General features: G+C 39.0%; 1 protein-coding gene across 2 annotated transcripts in view; it reads right to left on the bottom strand.

The window, feature by feature from the left end:
• Positions 1 to 21,324, bottom strand: part of CDH20 (cadherin 20) — a 248,695-nt gene that overhangs the window by 14,884 nt on the left and 212,487 nt on the right. For both annotated transcript variants that reach the window (XM_084785373.1, XM_084785374.1), the window contains exons 8-10: positions 15,966 to 16,102; positions 10,410 to 10,531; positions 6,312 to 6,429 (exon numbers count right to left, since the gene is read on the bottom strand). In XM_084785373.1, the coding sequence (XP_084641499.1) occupies positions 6,312 to 6,429; positions 10,410 to 10,531; positions 15,966 to 16,102 (377 nt within the window). The remainder of the gene's footprint in view (positions 1 to 6,311; positions 6,430 to 10,409; positions 10,532 to 15,965; positions 16,103 to 21,324) is intronic.

The following is a 21,324-nucleotide window of genomic DNA, read 5'->3' as shown; positions in this document are numbered from 1 at the left end:
AGGGGATTGGCTTCGTTTGTACTCAAGTACCGGGTTTTGTATTTTGTACATGCTGTTTCTCATTTAATCTTCACTGCAATCTGTTGTGATACTGAGTGATTTGACCCCTTTACATGCGAGAGAGTTAAATAAAGTCCAGTTTAATTACAGTCTCTTCATAGAAACTAAGGGTGTCGTGAAGCTGCCATTTGAACTCTGGTTTCTCAGACCCTAAAGCATGTACTCCTTTCGTGGTGTCATACAACTGCTTACTTAGTTTCATAGCATTAGTGGTGTCTTAGCTGGTTTTGTGTCTGCTTTACACAAGCTAGGCTCATTTTGGCAGAGAAAACTTTAACTGAGAAAATGCTCGCAGCAGATTGGCCTGTGGTGCATTTTCTTGATTGATCATTTCAGTAGAAGGGCAGAGCTCACTGTAGGCAGTGACACCTCTGGGCTGGTGATTCTGGGTGCCATAGGAAAGCAGGCTAAGCCAGCCATAAAGGTCAAGCCAGTGAGTAGTAGTCCTCTGTGTTCTTGTCTCTAGGGCCCTAGATTGAGTTCCTGCTCTGATTTCCCTCAGTGATGGAGTGACCTGAGAGTTGTAGATGAAACAAAGTCTTTTTCACCAAGTGGTTTTGATTATGGTGTTTTATCACAGCAGTAGAAACCCTAGGACAGGCTCGGTGTGGTGGCACATGCCTTTAATCCCAGCACTCAGGAGGCAGAGGTAGGTGGATCACTGTGAGTTCGAGGCCAGCCTGGTTTACAAAGAGAGTCCAGGACAGCCAAGGCTACACAGAGAAACTGTCTCGAAAAACCAAAATCCAAAAACCAAACAAAACAAAAAAACCAAAAAAAGCCCTAAGACAGTGGTCAAGCTTGTTCAAGTAATTATAAATTTTTCCTGTTTTGACACAGGTTCATTTTCATGTTAGTGAAAAATGACAGCAGTCAGTTATTAGGCTGATTTATTAATTTATTTACCCACTTAACATACAACCCATCCTCTGTCTCCCCCACTAGACTTAATAGCTATCTACTGTTAATTATCCTTTGTAATTTTGTTTTTTCAAAAATCAAAATTTTTCTAAATGAAACATGTATTTATTTTTAATTTAACCTAGATCATGAGAATTTTAAGAAAGGCTGACATACAGCTCAAGCAGCAGCAGCAGCAGCAGCAGCAGCAGCAGCAGCAGCAGCAGCAACAGCAGAAACAACAATAAAAACAACAAAACACAATAAAAACCCTACCCAGAACTTTATGTTACATGCCTGAGTCTGGCCCTGCTGGGACTGGCCTATGTTAGCCATTTGATATGTTTTATTTTTATTTTATTTCATTTTATTACATATTTAATTACTTTTTACATAAACATTTATATTATACAATAAACCATATACAGCAAGAAGAACCATGAAACAAAAAAAAAATTATATAAATGTTACATCCATAGTGTTTTGCCTATTTGTATTTGCAACCTTAAAGAAAACATCTTTCCTATATTGGTGACTAAAATTCTGAATGTAAACCAATATCTATCGAATTAAAAACATCTATCTGGACCTAAACACATCTTAACCTCTAAACAACTAAGCTTAATTGTGAAACTAAACTATCTGGCCTTCAACCCCATCAGAGACTTGAGAAGGAGTAAAAATTAATTAACTGAGTAAACAGGAAGTGCAGGTTAGCAGCTTACAAAATGAAAAAAAAAATGTCAGAGACAGTTTGCTGTCTGAACAATCATGCAAAACTCTGTATAACTGTGGAGCATCATCTTCAGCCTTCTGGCCCAATATTTCTGACAGACATGTTTGTGTGGCAGGAGCTATTGAGAACTTACTTGCCCTGTCTTGGTAGAGTTTGGCTGTCAACTCTGCATGCAAGTTTGCCCATTTTTAGGTATAATTCTGTCTGTGGCTGAAATGAGAATGTTTTGCTCAGTGGCTAGTTTGCTACATTTGAAGCCATCTCCATAAGGAGGTTCTTTGATGCTCATCATTTTCTTTGAGGTAGGGTGGGTGTTGCCAGGAGTCAACCTGTCTCATTGTCAGAGAATCTTTAAGATAATGAAATCATCTGGGACTCCATGTGAGAGGGGTATAGAATAATGGGAAGATAGAAGGACCCAGAGCATCCAGGAGCCCTGGTGGCACTCAGAGGAAGGGAAAGCAGGCTATCTGGATAAGACCTGATAGGCTGTGATCATAATGTGGGGAGGAGGTCTCCTTCTGTCGCAGGTCTAGGGCGGGGGAATACAAGTGAGAGGATAACAATCCGGATATAATCTGAATAAATTATTTAAAAATTGAAAAAATGTTCAAATGCCATATTCTGGAGGTCTCTGGGGTTTTTGAAGACTTTATCTATTTTACCTTATCTATCTATAGAATCATATCTATCTGAAAAATCTAGGGTGTATATTATTGTGATAAAATAAACTAATAATTGATATGAGCATGACTTGTTCAACTAACAAATAACTTGCATTACTATCTTTAACAGCCTGCAATAACACTTTCAACATATTGGAAGTAAACCTTGTGTTATAATTGAATTGTATGGGTACAATACCTCATATTAGAGTAGAAATATATATATATTTCATAGTGTATGAAGAATAATCTTAAATTTGAATTCTATACCAAAGTATCTAAAAAATTATTTTACATCAATATATAAAATTGTATACCAATGGATTAAAAACAACCTTACTTGTGAGTAACAGTTAAGGCCTTAAATTGAGGAGTAGATTTACTAATATACTTTTTGTCCTATCATCTCTATATATTTCTATATTCCCCCTTCTTTCTTTTCAACCTCTAATACATACCTAAGAAAGAACGATAAAGGAAAATAGAGGCATCCCTGAGATGTTTTTGTTAAAGGTGATAGTTATTGCTTTAGTAACTTTTTTTGGCAAGAGTACTTATTTCTAAGGTAACTCTCTCTCTCTCTCTCTCTCTCTCTCTCTCTCTCTCTCTGTCTCTCTGTCTCTGTCTCTGTCTCTGTCTCTGTCTCTGTCTCTCTCTCTCTCTCTCTCTCTCTCTCTCTCTCTCTCTCTCTCTCTCTGTGTCTGTCTGTCTGTCTATCTGTCTCTCTCTCTCTCTCTCTCTCTCTCTCTCTCTCTCTCTCTGTGTGTGTGTGTGTGTGTGTGTGTCTGTGTCTGTGTTCATGTATGTGTGCACGTGCATGTGCCAGAACAAGAAGTTATAGCAACAATTTCTAGTACCAGTCTGTTATGTAGTGTTGGGTCTGAAGCTTAAGGTCTTTTATATAAAAGATGTACTCTACCACTGAGCTATAGCCCCATCCCTTTTCCTACTCTTTTTAAAAATGTAAATTTATTTTTAAAATTTTATTCACTTTACATGTCTATCACAGCCCAGTCTCTCATCTCCTTCCACTCACAACCCTCCTCTTCCACCCCTCCCCCAATTCCCATGCTCTAGTCCTCAGAGATGGGGAACCCTTCTTTCCTAACAACTGACCCTCGCATATCAAGTCGCATCAGGACTGCTTGCAACCTCTTCCTCTGTGTCCTGGTAAGGCACCCTGGCAGGATAAAGTGATCAGAGAGCAGGCAACAGGGTCCACGGTAGGGACAACCCCTGCTCCCATTACTAGGGGACCATGTGGAGACTGAATTGCCTATTGGCTACATCTGAGCAGGGAGCCTAGGTCCTCTTGTTGCATGGTCCTTGTTTGGTGCATCAGTCTCCACAGGATCCCCTGTGCCCAGGTTTGTTGGCTCTCTCTCAGAGGGGACAGGAGCTCCTTTTCTCATTCCTAATGCTTTCTTACTCTCTGATCTCATGTCATTTGCATCTGTTAATGGGACTATAAGAATCATACTTTAAAACATATAAAAACATACATTATAAAAACAACATACAGCAAAGATGATAAAATGATTTTGAACCTTTAAACTATTCTGTACTTAGAATCCATTTCAGGTTTTGAGGCAAAAAAAAAAAAAAAAAAAAGCTGGACAGGATGGTTTGTGGTATGTATGCCCTTGTAATCCCATCACGTGGGAGACAGAGGCTACCAAAAGTCTGCGTTTTAAGTTCTAATCCAGGGGTTTACATAGTGAGGTCTGGTATCTAAAAGTCAAACAAAAAGATACAGAAGAGGAAGGGATGGAGTGGGGATATTGCTCAGTGGTAGCATGCTAGCATGTGCAAGGTCAGAGTTTGATCCACAGTCCTCTCCCAACCTGGACTAAAATGGCTTTACTGTATCCAAAAGGTGGGGACACAGGATGATGGGCACACCGTATTGGAAGTGGGTCTATTTTTAGTAAATCATAGGAAAAAATACCTGTGTGATAAATTGACATCTGGAGACCAAGAATTCATACTTTCTGCTGAAGGTGCACTGGCTTCTGTTTTGGGAAACCTTTCAAGAGATGAGTCACCTCATTTTGTTAGAGTCTTGTCTATTTGCCAATTTTTATGTGACACTGCTTTCATAAACAGGTGCCCAAAGTCACCTTTAAAAATTTTGCATCTTTTTTACTGCATGTTATTTTGCCTGTGTGTTCTGCAAGTATGAATGAAAAGAGTGACACCTAGATAAAAATTTGAAGAAAAGCCGTAATGCCCAACTCTTCTCACCCTAGGGCTATGAGCTCTTGGAGAAAGCCACTCAGCGTCCACTCAGCTTCAGGGCATCCCATGCCCTTGCCCTCCACCCCGCCCCCCGCCCCCCGCCCAGGCACTGTACTCATATGTGCACACACATCATTAAAAATAATAGACAAAAGGGAAATACCAAATGCCAACCTCTGACACACACACACACACACACACACACACACACACACACACACACACTCCCCATGTGGACTCATACATACCCATACATAGTACATACACACATAAACACACAACAATCTCAGGATATTTAATTGTAAACATTATTTCCATAGACATTTTATTACAATTAAAAGGCTGAAGAATGCTTATTTTATGAGGTTGTAGCAATATTTTAAATCTTGAAAATGATATTTGAGAAATGCCTGGGGCTGACATTTTGCTGCGCTTTGTTAGGAAGCCACCCTTAAGGTGACTGTCGCAGCCCTGAGAAGTGAAGGCTCCCAAGTCAGTTGGCTTCAGAATTAACAAGGGAATTAATCTGACAGCTAAATGGTCGGTTTCAATTGTTCTGACCTTTCTTTGAAGTTTATCAGGCTGGAGAATGAAAGGCTCCTTTTTTCCTTATTTGAGCCCCAAGAATATGGAAGTCTGTGAAACACTCTGCCAATGAATGCTTGCTGGAAAGGTCCTAGATGTCAACTTCCAGCTGAGATGTAGTACAGAACAAGCACTTTTTTGCAGTGGAAACACCGTCCGAGTAGGTTTTTCTACATTATAAAGCTGTTTGAAGCAGGCGTGATTGCAGATAACTATAGTCTCTGCACTCGGGAGGCTTCGGCAGAAGGAGTGTGCATTTGAGGCCCGCGAAGATTATTTTTGCCAGATGTTGTCTCCATAGAAAAAAGTTTGAATTTTATGAGTACTATTGTGTTCTTATGTTTGCACCTTTCTACCCTTATTTTTATTTATTATTATTATTTTGTTATATTTGTTATTACCCTTTGACTTAGCCTTGCCTTTTTCATTGTGAAGGCTTTTTACTCTGCCACCTTTTTTGTTTGTTTGTTTTTGTTTTTTGTTTTTAAATCTTTGATTAGAAATGTTGATTGATTTACATTCAGAATTTTAGGTGCACTAAGATAAGAAAGATGTTTTCTTCCAGGCTGTCAAATACAAATGGCCAAAACACTAAGAATGTAACATTTATATATTCCTGATTGTGTCATGGTTCTTCTTGCTATAGCTAATCTAGTGTGTGTGTGTGTGTGTGTGTGTGTGTGTGTGTGTGTGTGTGTAATAATAATGTTTTAAAAACACGGCTTTAACTACTAAAAATAAATGAAATGTTCCTTCAGGTTCCTTTGCTTTTGCTAGGGTACTTTTTATCTTAGGCTGTTTCTGTCTTTACAGAACATGTAAACGCGGTTGCTCTGTGTTTGACTAAAAGAAGAACATTTACCACTGTGCCTTGAATAGTGTCTTTCACACACCAAACATCAGTAAATGTTTGTCAACTGACCGAGGAGTGAAAGCTTTAGAGACAGCAGAGGGCACTCTTTGTCTTTGATGCTGTGTTACAAAACTTTGGGGAGTAAAATTAGCATTAATGTCTTCCCTGCTATTAAAACTGTCTGGAGACTTGATACTGTTCATATGGTGCGGTAACTCACAAAGTCCAGCCTAAGCAGTAGGAAAACACACATAGCCCATAGCCACCTGATTACCTTGGTTGTCCCTGACAGTGAAGTTGGGGTTGTTTGCAGCCTCAGGAGCCAAACTGTAGTAGAAATGCTGACCATTGTGAGGGTCATCTTGATCCACGGCACTCACTGTCTGGATCAGCTGAGAGAGGGGCATGAGTTCAGGGTGAGTTGGCGACAACAGAGAAGCAACATCTAGTGAAACCCTAGACCTTGAGTTCAATAGTAAGTTATTCACTCACTGAGATGTCCTGAAACTAAGCTGGAAACCCTCTATGCCACCACATAGCTTAGGATTAATTAAGCATATTCTTGATTTTGAAAATGTTGATAGATGAAGGATAAATGTTGCCTAATTGCTTCAGATGCATTGTATTCCTACATCTTGCCATGTACTTTAAAGAGTACATGTTGGAAAGAGAAGATAGTGAAGGAACCACAGAGTGTCACAATGTCCTCTGTATCCCCAGTTTTTTCCTCTCACCCAATCCTGTATCCTGTCATTATGTGAGAAGTTTATGGCTAAGTTATTATCTTGGATAAGCCCTTGTTTAAGAATCCCAGCACTTGGGAGGCAGAGGCAGGTGGAAGATCGCTGTGAGTTCGAGGCCAGCCTGGTCTACAAAGGGAGAAGGGAGTCCAGGACAGCCAAGGCTATACAAAGAAACCCTGTCTTAAAAAAAAAAGAATAATCACTGCCTAGAAGACAAATGAACCGGGCAGTGTTAAGCTATGGAATGTGGATTCAAGGAACATGGGTTGCAGAGCAGTCATGTTTTGTCCGGAGGAAGGAGTTAGAAAACGTGTAGAGCTTAAGATTGCCAGGGTGGGAAGCAAAGCATCGTCAGAGTCGTGAGTGTTCAGCTCAGTTGGGAAAAATAAAATAAAAAATGGAGCTTTGTGACAGGGAGAGCAAGAGGGATCTCCCTTTGATTCCTTTGGCCAAGTTGTCTTTCCCACAATGCACTTCAAAAATTGTGAAAGCTATGGAAATTGACAGGAAAATCATTAAAGAAAGCAGAATGAAACAGACAGTTGGAACATTAGTTGTAGGCTGCGGTAGGATGGGTTAAGGACAGAGATTTGATTAGCTGGTTCCATTGGTGTTTGCTGTAATATCCAGTGGCATGGATGGTCCTAGTCAACTTGGGTCTGGCCTTATAAACTTGCCATTTCTTCTGGAAATGGTGTTTTTCTTCCAGGAAAGAAATGACTTTACCAAGTTCAACTTGAGGGCACAGGTAGGCTTTTAAGAGTTTCTCAACATGCTGGAGATTAGGGGCCTCCCAAGAAGGGCCTTCTGCACACTGTTCAGACATCCGAGGGCTTGCTGCTCTGCTCTTTGCCTGCCTGTCTCTTCAGGGATCCCTGTCATTGGAGAAAGACACCTCACCCGTGTGTATCACATCCTTTCAGGGCAACCTGCAGCCAGTGATGGATGAGGGCAGGGAGGTATAAAGGCCTTACTTAAACTTAGGGAAGCTCTTATTCTAGAACTTTGTAAGGATGTTAATTTAATTGATCTTTCTCACAGTTAGTTTTTTTTGTTTTGTTTTGTTTTGTTTTTTTTACTTAATCTTTCTATCTTTCATTTTTCTAGGTCTCAAAAAAATCTTATATGGAGCTCCATCTCAGGGTAAGCCTGAGGAATACCTAACTGTTGAATCTAAAAGTGGATGGAAAGGGGTAGTAACAAGTCAGAGGAGCAGTGGAGATAGTCACATATAGTTCTGACTCACAGCCAAGGGCTCTGTGGGGAGGCAAGTCCTGTACTTTTTTATTTTGATTGTCAAATGTAAAGAGATGAAATGTTTCCTAGGGAATGTTTTGAATAGATAATATAGTAAAAAAAAAAATGTAAAGATAGATTGGAAAAGTGTGTGTGTCTTGGTAGGATGGGACTTTGAAGGGTTAGGTAGACAGTGTGGTGGGGTTCACAGGGGAGCACCCTGACCGGATGTAATGGCCTCCATTCTCACGACTTTCTCAGCCCCACTTTGCTCAGTGCTCTTCATTCTTCCATCTCTAATCATCAGGCATGTAGTTCACTGTTGTATGGCCTGCAGTCACTATGGGTAAGGATAGAATATGCACACACACTTGGCAGAGTTGAGGATGGCCACAGTGCCAGACAAGTACAAGAAGGCCTGATGGCTCAGGTAACAATGCCGTGGCCTTAGCTGTGAGCTTCTGAAGACCTTCCAAGTCAGAGCCCATTTCGTAGGCTAGGGTTAGCCATAGCTTGGGCTGAAGATGATAAATGGGCCAGGCTTGTGACAATGTCCCCTAACTCCAAGTCACAGATAAATCGTATCTTAAAGACTTTGACAAAGGACCAGTGGAAATGTGCTTAGAAGTAGAAGACACATGTGGATACAAAAACAGGAGTGGCAGTTAGATGTTATTATTTTTGTCATAGTGTAGCTTCTGTCTCAGCACCCTCAAGACAGAAAGTGCTGTGTTTTGATAGAAGAGGGAGCGTCCTTCATTGTGCTACTTAGCATTCTCTAAATGCATAACTACATTTAGCCTCTTTTGTCATGATATAAATATATTAATTCACATTTTATAGTAATACAAAATAGCTATATTACATATAATAATCAAAAAGCATAGTAGAAAAAACCATTTTAAAAGCCAAAGACACCTTAGCTGAACTTTAAAGTCCCTACCCACCCATAAGAACTCATCCTCTCAACACAGTAACCTGCTGTATTGTGTCTTCTCTCTGACCTTGTCTCGTGTGTTCCATAAGCTACAAAACTGCAGGCCTGTTAACGTGGTTCTCTTCAGCTATTACCATGGATCCTGCCTTGTTCAGCAAAGCTTTTATTGTAATTGTTATTAGTGGATAATATCTTAGGCCTTCTTAGACTAGAAATTTAATGCATATGGAAGCACAATTACCTTAGACTTGGAAAAAAGCTTTTAAGAGTGATGTGGGCTATTGCAGCAAAATGTAAGAATCAGTGTTGAAGTCAGTTTAGATTTGAATCACTGTGAGCTCCTTGACTTTCAGAAGCAAAGTCACTTCCTTTGGATAGAAGACAAATACATGTTGGGCTAAGGATGTTGAAAGAGCTCAAGTAAGTGTTGGTCCTAGAGACACAGCTTTGTGCAGAAGATGCTGGGGTGATGCTCCAGCTAAGTGGTAGAAATGAGAGCAAAGCTTCATTGTAGTCAGACGTGGACTTCTCAACCCTCTGATTTCTACATTAAAATGATCCTGATCCATATGTTCTACCAGAACATATAGTGCCACAGTATATGCTGTAATACGGACCATACGACTCCCATTGAAGAAAGGAAATATGTAAGGAACAGAAGGGAGGACATGTAGAAGGTGTGTAGTGCCTGACAAAACATTAATATATGGCCACTGAACATGAGGTTCTTGATGTTTCTCAGTCAAGCCATTTGCAATTTGCAATACAAAGTTATGTTTAGAAACATACCTTTAAATGTTTCTGGAGGTTTTGGGAACTGTGATTATTTCCATAACCAGGGTATTTACTCTGTGAATCAAGAACTGTTGCAGGACTACTCAGACAACAAAATGTAATTTGGGTTCCAAGTGGTCTTCTTAGCATAGAAATTGGAGATTCTGTTTTCTACTCCATACTTTCTGGTGTGGACGTGTTGTTGATTATGAATTCTGTCATTGTGTTGGTTGGTTTTAGGCCAACTTGATATGAGATGAAGTTATTTGGGAATAGGAACAGCCATTTGAGAAAACGCTTCCACAAGATTGGCCTACAGTCAAGTCTGTGGAGTATTTTCTTGATTAATGATTGATAAAGGAGATCCCTCCATGCTGTTGATAGTGAACCCCCAAGGAGGTGGTCCTGGGTTGTATAAGGTCGAGTCAGCCATGAAGAGTAAGCCAGTAAGCAAGCGGCTCTGCATTAGCTCCAAACTCCTGGTTCCTCTGCTGTTTTAGTTACTGCCTTGATTTACCTCAGTAATGAACTATTTCCTGCAAAGTATAGGATAAACTGAAGCCTTTCCTCCCTGAATTACTTTTGGTCATGGAGGTTTATCACAGTGATAGCAATCTTCTCTAAGACAGTTATCTAACCATTACCTCTGTCAGTCTGGGGCTTACCACGTTGATCACCTTACCTGTCCAGCTTTGGCATTCTCGCAGATAAAAGCTTCATAGAATCTGGGAAACTCTGGAGCATTGTCATTCACATCTAAGACTTTGATTGTGACGGTCACACTTCCCACTTGGGAGGGATTGTCTAAAGAGATCATAAGCAACATTGATGGTAAGAGCTCAGTAAGGCAGAACGACAGCTTTGTCAAGCTGGTTTGTCAAGGAATGGACAAAATTTGTGGAAATTATAACATGATCCTAAGGTGTGTGTTCCCTGTTGAGAGTATGGCCATGCACAAACTGGGGCAGAAGGAAGCATCTTCTGGGGATGGACTTGCCACCAGGGATTATGCAGGCAATACTTGGCAGGGAGCAAGTGCTACAAAAGCCAAGTTTGCCTCCCACTTGCTTCACACTTTGGGTTACAGAATTAAAAGTCAATTTTATATTCTGGGATTCCTAATAGTCCATTCTGATTAGGAGGTGTGCTTGTGGAACACTGGGAGATACATAGATAGAGGAATGAATTCTTTGACTAAGTTTCTGAACAGTTTCAAGTTATGCATGGGGGTACATAAAACATTGCACATTTATTTCTACCTAGGGACTTTAAAAGGATGTTACAGGATTAAACTCATTCCTAAGCTACAGCTTTGGTTAGGGCGAGAGCCATGGACATTCATGAGGAAACAAATGTGTATTTTTGTGCCTTTGGCTTGGGATTGCTTCCTGGAAACAAGTCCAAAGACTCCGTCTTGCCTGCCTGTTATCCCTGTGAGGTCTCTACCATGCAGACAACAGCAATCACAAGTCAGAAATGTGGGAAACTTCACCAAATTCAAGAGTACATTTTTCTTCAGGATCATTTTTTTTCTTTCTCAAAAAAATTATATTTCACTGTCCTATCTCCCCAAATAATTCTGTCTGGATTAGGCTATTTTGTGGGAAAGGTGGTGAGTTAGAAGATGTATCTATAGTGTAAATGTACCACAGTTTCTTTATCCATTCTTCAACTGAGGGACATCTAGGTTGTTTCTAGGTTCTAGCTATTACTAATAAGGCTGCTATGAACATGGTTGAGCATATATCCTTGTGTATGGTGGGACATCTTTTGGGTATATTCTGAGGAGTGGTATGGCTGGAACTCGAGGAAGCCCTATTCTCAGTTTTTGGAGAAAGCACCAGATTGATTTCCAAGGTGGTTGTACAAGTTTGCACTCCCACCAGCAATGAAGGAGTGTTCCCCTTTCTCCACATCCTCTCCAGTACATGCTGTCTCTTGAGTTTTTGATCTTAGCCATTCTGATGGGTGTAAGATGGAATCTCAGAGTCATTTTGATTTGCATTTCTCTAATGATTAAGGATATTGAGCATTTCTTTAAGTGTTTCTCAGCCATTCAATATACTATGAAATGCTATCCAGCTATTAAAAACAAAGAAATCCTGAAATTTGTGGGCAAATGGATGGAACTAGCAGTGATCATCTTGAGTGAGTTAATCCAGATCAAGAAAGACTCACATAGTGTATACTCACTTATAACTGGACACTAGCCCCAAAGGGATGTCCCATGGAAGTCTTCACTTACCAGGAGATTGGGATAGATGCAGGGACTTCTTATTAGGACTGTAGGTGAGAGAAGTATGGGAGAATGGGGAAATAGAAGGATCCAGAGGGTCTTAGAAATCTATAAGAAGAATACCATGACTGGTGGATCTGGACCGAGGGGGTATCTACTCAAACTACTGCACCAACCAAGAACAAAACATTGAACCCCTATTCAGATCTGGCCCATGGACAGGACATTCTTCACAGTTGTGTGGACTCTGGCGCCCCATATTTGACTACTCCCCATTGGTGGGGAGGCCTGATGGCACTCAAAGAAAAGATAAGCAGGCTACCAGGATGAGCCCTAGGGGAGGGGAATAGGTTAAAAGAGAGAGGGAGGCAGGAATGGGAAGATACAAGCGAGGGGATAGCAATTGAGATATAATCAGAATAAATTAATTTAAAAAAGAATAATAAGATATCACATGGTATCTATGTGATACCATGAATGAAGAACGAGACTAACGAAGGGAGAAAGACAGGGAGTGTGTTAGAAACTCCAGTACATAGACAACAAACAGCTGCAGATGGGCTGTGCAACAAAAATAAGGAAGGCATCGTTAGCTGTGGCCCTACAGGGAGGAGGAGCGATAGATCTCCAGAGTAAGAACCTTTCTGGCCCACAGACTGCAAAGCAAAGTGCACGCAGTCAGTTGTGCTTCCAGGTACACAAAGAAGGAATATTCTTAACACAATACAGCACTCTCTGGGATAACTGAGATGTCATGGGTTCGTACTCAACAGCAGTGTGAACTGCAGGAAGGATAAGAAATTCCAGCTGAGGACTCTTCCATCTGACAGACTTAAAAATTAGAGGAGTGTGGGACAAGCTGCTTCAGTACTTTGCTATATAAAAAAAAAAGCAAACCAAAACCATCTCATGTTCTTCTTCTTGTTCTCTTCTTCCTCCCCATTCTGTTCTCCTTCATCTCCTCCTTCTATTCCTCCTCCTCCTCTTCCTTCTTCACTCCTGGGCTCTTCTTCTTTTGGCTACATTTTTAGTCTTTGATTGGTTTATTTTAGTCGCAACATTTTCATGTATGGGGTGAGTAGGCATCTACTCACTGCCCATGTGTGGAGTTGGTTCTGTCCTTTCACCTTCATGTGGGTTGCAGTTACACTGGTCATTAACCTCATGAGCACGTTAACTGCTGAGCTCTTTCACCAGCCCATTGTTTTTCATTTTAAAAGAAGCTTTTATGATTTTCATTTCTCTTGTAATGCTATCTTGTTTTTCATAATTTTCTTTTATAAGGTTTATTATGTTTATGGGTGTTTTGCTTGGATTTAAGTGTATTATGTGTGTGCCTGGCTCCTGTAGAGGTCGGAAGAGGTTGTCAGATCCTTTGGGAATCAAGTTAGAGATGGATATGAGCCATCATGTGGGTCCTGGAATGGATCCTGGATCCTTTACAAGAGCAACAAGTGTTCTTAACCATTGAACCAACTCTCCATCCCTACAAATTTTATTGTACAATACTATTTTAATTATGCCTTGCTTTGTATCTTTTCTTAACACTCTTTCCTCTGTTCTTTTATTGAACCTTACTAATTCATTTCCCCCCTCATACTCCTTTACTTCTTTTATTATTTTTATCTAATTAATGAAAACACATGTATACTTCTCTCTCTCTCTCTCTCTCTCTCTCTCTCTCTCTCTCTCTCTCTCTCTCTGTATGTGTGTGCGTGCGCATATGCATAGTGTGTGTATAATGCACATGTGCTATGCATGGTATTGCATGTGAAAGTCAGAGAACAACTTTGTGGACTCATTTATCTTCTTCCATCTTCATGTGGATTCCAGAGATCAAACTCTGGCTTTTGTGGTAAATGTCTTTACTGGTCAAGCCATCTTGTTATCCAAACTATGTTCTAAACTTATAGATTACTTTACATTATTTTTTCAGTTGCTCATCTGTGGTCATCAGTGATAAAGCAGTTGGCTATAACCATTTTTAAGAGTATTTTTTTGTATCTGTTTTGATGTAGTCTCAGTATTGTTAAAGTGGCCTATGTTTTCCTCTGTTGAGTGATATTGGAATTGAGACCTCAGGAAAAGACTGCTTTCCAAACCCAATAACAAAAAGGAAAAGATAACTATACTAACAGATGTACAAATCACAAAATTGAAACACAAACATGAAAAGGTAGGTAGAATGTCTCTGCCAAAGATCATATCATATTAATAAGTGAATCTAACAATATTGAAATGATTAAAATGCCAAACAAAGAATTCATTTGACTGATGATTTGCAAGAGGATACAAACAAGTAGACTAATGAGATAAGGAAGATAGTTCAGAACCTGGATAAGAAAGTACGGAAATCTATCAAGAAAATTGATATTTTGATGAAAAAAAAAACACCAAACAACTTTTGTAAATGAAAACAATATGTAAACAACACTCTGAAAAGCATCACCAGTAAACTAGGTTAAGAAGAAGAAAGAGTATCAAGGACTGGAAATGAAGTTGAATAAATACTGTAGTTAGGTATTAGTAATGGAATAGATGAATACAACCACCACTTTTAAGAAGCCTGAGACATAGAGAAGAGAACAACCATAGTAATTTATAGCATAAAAGTAGCTGAGATATAATCTAAAGGTTTAGGGAACCTAGTCAATAAAATTATAGCATAGTATTCCAAGAAATCAACATCTAAGCATAACTGACATTCTGAACACTGAGTAGCCATGTCCAGAAAAGATCCTGTCATCATAGTTACAATGCTAAGTAAGACTGCACAACAGTAAAGTATGTAAGAGGGAAACACCAACTAAAAAGGGCAAATCTATCAGAATAACATCAGACTCTTCATTAGAGACTCCAAGAGCTATGAAAACATGGAGTGATTATTTTCAAGTAATCATTGAAACTAAATAGCTGCCAACTGAAATTACTCATATTCAACAAATTTACTGTTTAAAACTAATTGAAATGAGCATAGTGAACATAAACCAAAACAGTTCTGGACCACTAAGCCCATATTGCAGAAGATTCTTCAATGAATATTACACATGGGAGAAAGAAACAGTCATAAACACAAGAGGTCAGGAAAGGATAAGTATTGTGAGATGAATAAATGAGCAGAGGTGAACTGGGAGTTTTCTGTGGAAGTTTTGGTTTATATGTAAACACGTTTTTGTTTTGATCCCAGATATGGGATTGCTTCAGTTTGTCCACAGCTGATAGTTGCCTCCTGAGAGGGTACGTGCTATCTGTCAGCTGTGAAGTGTCTCATGTGCGAGCGTGGTCTTTGCCAGGGGGATAAGAGCCAGATGGAGAAAGATATTGGAGGCTCAGAGAAAGAAGGATGCTGGTGTTTTTCCTGCTTCCCATTGCTGTTCATGCAGAAGAAGTTGGAGATTGCTTGAAATGAGGATTAGACTTGCCCCAAGGAACCCAGTGACCCTGAACAGCAGGAAGTAGCTAAGGAAAAGTATGCCCCCTCTCCCCACTATAACCTTCTTTATGTCCCACCCAGTATTGGAGTGTTAGAAGGGATTGGGGTGATGAAGGGAGAAAGAGACTTAAGTAACTCAAAATAATAATACGTTTTAAAAATACACCAACAGGCAAAGAACCAGTCATGCCCAACACAGTAAAGGAAATTCTAAGATAGTTTCCTAGCTAATCTGAAATTGAAGCAGGGCAAAGCTATAGTTTCATAGTTCTGCTTCTTTGAATAGGTATCACTGTTAGAAAGAAATTATTGAGTCCAGACCTTCCCAGTCATAAACATGTAATGACTCAACTCCTAACTGACACAGATAAAAAATCTGAACTCAATTAATGATGTATCCCAACCAAAAAATTAACTATAGACTAAATCACATAATCACGTATTTATATAGCATATAACTAACTCACTTCATCCTTTGGAAAATAGTTTGTTACAAGGTCTAGAAACTTTCACTTTCTATACCTTTACATTTTATAACTGTGTGGAGACCAATGAATTATATTACTTACTCATTTCCATAGCAAGGACAGTTATATTATGCCACGAAAACTCTTCTCTGTCTAGTGGTCTTGCAGTCATTAGAGCACCTGTGGTAATGTCAACATAGAAAAATCTCCCAGGATCGCTGCTTCTGTCAATGGAGTATCTGTAAAGATATTGATCATGTACTGATTTTCACCTGGATAAACATGAGAACATAGCACATGAAAGAAGTGATTATATACATGATGGTAGAGATGGCTCAGTCGCCTCTAAGTTGTGAATATGTAGAACATTTTGGATTTATCATGCTTAAAAGAAACAAAAGAACTTTTTTTTTTTACTATTTCAAGCATTTTAAAAGTGAAATAAACAGAGCATTGAGAAACTTATGGCACTTTTAATTTATATAAAAATCAATTTATGCTATTTGAAGCTTAAAACAAGGATTTTGGAACACCCTCAATATTAGCCTCTATTTATATGTGTTTGAAATTCAGCTAAATTCTCAAATGCTAATCTGAAACTTGAAAAAGAGCAAAGCCATAGTCTCATGGTTCTGCATCTTAGAATTGGTATCACTGTTGGGAAGGAAAGCTTTGCTACAGGTCTTCCTCATCATAAACATGTAATGATTCAACTCCTGACTGACACGGAATTTACTAGCTGAAGATTCCTCGTATAGGATGCTTTTCTCAGGATAAGTAGGTCTATTTAGGTTGCCGGTTGTAAATAAAACAGAGTTTTGTGCATTTATGGGGGATAGTCTGCTGGAAACTATCATATCACCTTCAAGATGTGTAGAGCATTGTAAGACGATGTTCTGTAAAGCAAAGGACATTTTTTTGTTCAGGCCACAAACCTTATTTGTTGTTTCCGTCATGTGAATCAGTCTGGAGCAATGTGCATTTTATGTAGGAAAAGAATGGTGCTTACAGGCACATGTGCCAGACAGCTTTAAGCCTCTGCAAAGGATGGATTACACGGCTCACTCTGCTGTTGCTCTGTCTCGTGACTCTTCAGTGAACCTGGTTATGAATAAGATCTGTAATTCTTGTCCAGTCTGATCTGGCAACCTGTTTCCCTCTGTTCACCTGTATCATCTCATCTGTTCCTCATCTTGGGAGATGGAGGAAAGCTCATGTGTCAGGATGTTTAAAAATAATGGATTTTTGTAATTAGACGTGATTGAGGGACATCATTGAGAGTCTCATGTACTTCTTGGTAAAGGTTAGCAATTTGCTATTTTTTTGAGAAATTATGTATTTTGCAATATAATCTCTCTCTCTCTCTCTCTCTCTCTCTCTCTCTCTCTCTCTCTCTCTCTCTCTCTCCCTGTCTACACACACACACACACACACACACACATACACACACACGGAATTTAATATATATATATATATATATATATATATATATATATATATATATTCTGGTGGAATTAAAAACCTGACTAATAGACATACATTTTATCTTACATACATTTCTTCATGGCAAAACATTTATAATCCATTTTCTGCAGTTTTGAAATATACAGCACATAATTAACTAGTTACCATCTGTACAATAGACACCTAGATTTTCCTTTCTAGCTGGGAACTCTGTTTCCCCTGGCCAAAAATTTCCTCTCTCCATCAGCCTTACTGGCCTTAGCCTATGATAACCACCATTTTCTCTCTTTTATTGGTTTAACTTTTTAGTTCCCACATTTAAGTAAGATCATGAGGCATTTCCCTTTCTGTTCCTGGCTTATTTCAAACAGTATAATGTTCTCTAGATTCATCTGTATTGCTGCAAATGAGAGAGTTTCATTCTTTTTAAAGGCTGAGTGGTATTCTCTTGTGTATGTATGAAATACCACATTAAAAAATCCATTCATCTGTTGATGAGCACTTAGGTTGTTTCCATATCTTGGCTTTGTGAATAATGTGGCAGTTAACATGGAAATGAAGATGCTTCTTCTACATACTGATTGTAATCCTTTGGCTATATGCCCAGAAATAGGATGGCTGGAACATATGATAGTTCTAGTATTTTGAGTAATCGCCACACTTTTTAAAAATGGCTGTGCTAACTTATATCCCCACCCACAAGGTACAAAGTTTCCCTTTTTTGGATGCCCTTTCTTATTTTTCATTTTTTGGTAAATGACCGTTCTAATTGGTTAGATACAATGACCATCTCATTCCATCTCATTGTGGCCTTAAGCTGTACTGAAAATAAATGCATGTATATTGGGAGCACAAAGGTCCTTGTGCCCACAGATCTCCAAGGAACCCAGCAATATTAAGTACCCAGGATTGTTTTTTTAAAGGGTAGACATGTAACCTATTTTTCCAGAAAGCTGGGAATTAAAGTGGGTAATTAGTAGTCTGGTTATCTGCAGTATCTGTTGGGCCAGACCATATCAAGCTCCTACAACCAGGACCAGAGGTGGTTAGTAGTCCAAATGACATTTACATCATTGTATGATGAACACTGGGCCAGAGTGTTCCCTAGGCCCTTAAGCTAGCACAGGCAGCCTATTTCTAGAACTCATCTTCTTGAAAGAAATTGCATGTACCCTGAGTTGAGTTTTGATGTAATTACATTTCCTTATGCAGTGCAGATTGTATTAGAACAGGAAACTTTCCTCCAAGTTGTACTCTTTTAAATACAGCAACAGTGAACTGTTTGATATCAGACTCTCTGAAGTCTTGACCCAGGTTGAGAAGTCAATCTGAGGTGAGTTTTTAATTCTCATCTATTCACAGTTTGTTTCTCTGCTTGGACACCTGCAGGGACTCCTTCACATATATTTATGGTTACAATTCACTGGGTTTTTATTAAAGACAACAAGAGTGCATATTGGGGTGAAAGAGCACTCTTTGATGACTGGTACTTGGAAAATTGGCTGTCCATATACAGAATAATGCTTATGTGGCCCTATTTCACAATAATCAAATGAAGTAGAGAACTTAAGACCTGAAACTAAATTTACTAGAAGACTTTTATATAACATTGGTCTGGGGTGTGATGTCTTGGATATGACCCTAAAGGCACAGAGGCAGAAACAGAAAAAGCAAATAAATTAAATTGCATCAAACTGAATATTCTGCACAGCAACGGAAACAATAAAAGATGAAAGCTAATGCCAAGAATAGGGGAAGGAACAAAGATCTAGTGTTCAAAATACAGAAGTATCCTGTTCTCCAAAGGCCAATGATTGTCATTGCTGGTGTGTGTTTTAACAGTAGTCACCTTGTGATATGTTTAATACACATATTTAAAAAATATATATTATTACACATATATAGAAAAGAAACTACATATAGCAAGAAGAACCACAAAAAATCAAGAATTATATTAATGTTACATTCATAGTGTTGGCAATTTGTATTTGGCAACTTTGAAAAAAACATCTTTATCTATTCTACTGAGGGACACTTAGGTGGTACTGTTACACTATGGAATACTACTTAGCTATTAAAAACAAGGAATTTCCAAAATTTGTGGACAAATGGATTGAACTAGAAATGATCATAATGAGTGAGTTAACTCAGAAGCAGAAAGACTCAAATGGTATATACTCACTTATATCTGGACACTAGCCCAAGGGGCATGTCCCATGAATGTCTTCACTTATCAGGAAACTGGGACAGAGGGGAGGACATCCTACTAGGACTCTAGGTGAGAGAAGCATGGGAGAATGGGGAAATAGAAGGATCCAGAGGGTCCTAGAATCCTACAAGAACATTATGACGGGCGGATCTGGGACCAGGGGTCCTGCTCAAATTATGGCACCATCCAAGAACAATACGTGCAGTAAACTTTAAACCCCTACCAAGATCTAGCCAATGGACAGGACATTATCCACAGTTGAGTGGAGAGTGGGGACTGACTTCCACACAAACTCTGGTGCCCCATATTTGACCATGTCCCCTGGATGGGGAGCCCTGGTGGCACTCAGAGGAAGGATAGCAGGCTACCAAGAAAAGACTTGATACTCTATTAGCATATACAGGGGGAAGAGGTCCCCCTCAGTCACAGTCACAGGGGAAGGGAGTAAAGGGAAAATGGGAGGGAAGGAGGGATGGGAGGATACAAGGAATGGGATAACAATTGAGATGTAATGTGAATAAATTAATAAAATATATTTTAAAAAAGAAAAAAATCTTTCCTATCTTGGTAAGTCTAAAATTCTCAATGTAAATCAATATCATATCTCATCTCTATCAACTTAAAACATCTATCTAGTCCTAAAAACATCTGAATCCCTAAACAAATAAGCTTAGTTGTAAAAAAAATGAAACTGTCTGGTCTTCAACTCCATCAGAGACTTGAGAAGGAATAAAAACTTAGTAAAGTGGAAGTGCATGTTAGCAACTTCCAAAATGAAAAAATGACAGAGAGAGTTTGCTACATGAATAGTCACCTAAAACTCTCTATAACGTTGGAGCATCATCTTCAGTATTTTGGCCCAGTATATCTGACAGATATATTTGTGAAGCAGGAACTATTGAGGACTTGCTTACCCTGTCTCAGCAGACTTTGACCATCGACTCTGTCTGTATCCAAGCTTGCCCATTTGTAGGCAGAATTTTTTCCATGGCTGGAATGAGGACATTTTGCTCAGTGGCTGGTTTGCCATATTTGAAGCCATCTCCCTAAGGAGGTTCTTTGATGCTCATCATCTTCTTTGAGGTAGGCTGGGTGTTGCCAAGAGTTAACCTGTTTTATTGTCAGTGAATCTTTTAAATAGTGAAATATCTTTAAGTGCCATATTCTGTAGGTCTCTGAGATTTTTGAAGACCTTATCTATTTTATCTTATCTGTCTGTAGAATCATATTTATCTGTTAAACCTAGGATACATATTCTTGTTATATAAATAGACTAGTAATTGAAATGACCATGAATTGATCAACTAACAATTAACATGTATAACTTACTTATCCTAACATTTTCAAATCTTTGGAGAGTTATCCTAACTATCAGATAAGCACACTGAAGTTTAGGGATGTTAAGTGACTTTCAACTAAGATTTAAAATAATCTATGTGGAGTTACAGCTGTTCTTACTGTTCTTACAGATCATTAGATAGAGGCCAGAGAAATTTTAGGCCATAATTCAGATTTTAATAAAATTGACAAAATTGCAGGTTTTGTCTTAAAGTTGTTGAGATGAAGAAACTGCAGTTTCCCTAAGAATTTAACTTGAATTATGTGTGTGTGTGTGTGTGTGTGTGTGTGTGTGTGTGTGTGTGTGTGTGTGTGTGTGTGTGTGTGTCTTTGTGGGTTTGTGTGCATGTGAAAGCTTCCTGCCAAGGCTAGGAGAAGACATTGAATCTCCTGGAGCTGGAGTTAACAGCAGTTGTAAGCCACCTGGTGTGAGTGTTTGGAGCGATCTTT

The sequence above is a fragment of the Acomys minous genome, assembly GCF_964271855.1.
Source record: "Acomys minous genome assembly, chromosome: 1".
In the NCBI taxonomy this organism is placed as follows: Eukaryota; Metazoa; Chordata; class Mammalia; order Rodentia; family Muridae; genus Acomys; species Acomys minous.
This window is presented reverse-complemented; position numbering and strand designations above follow the sequence as displayed.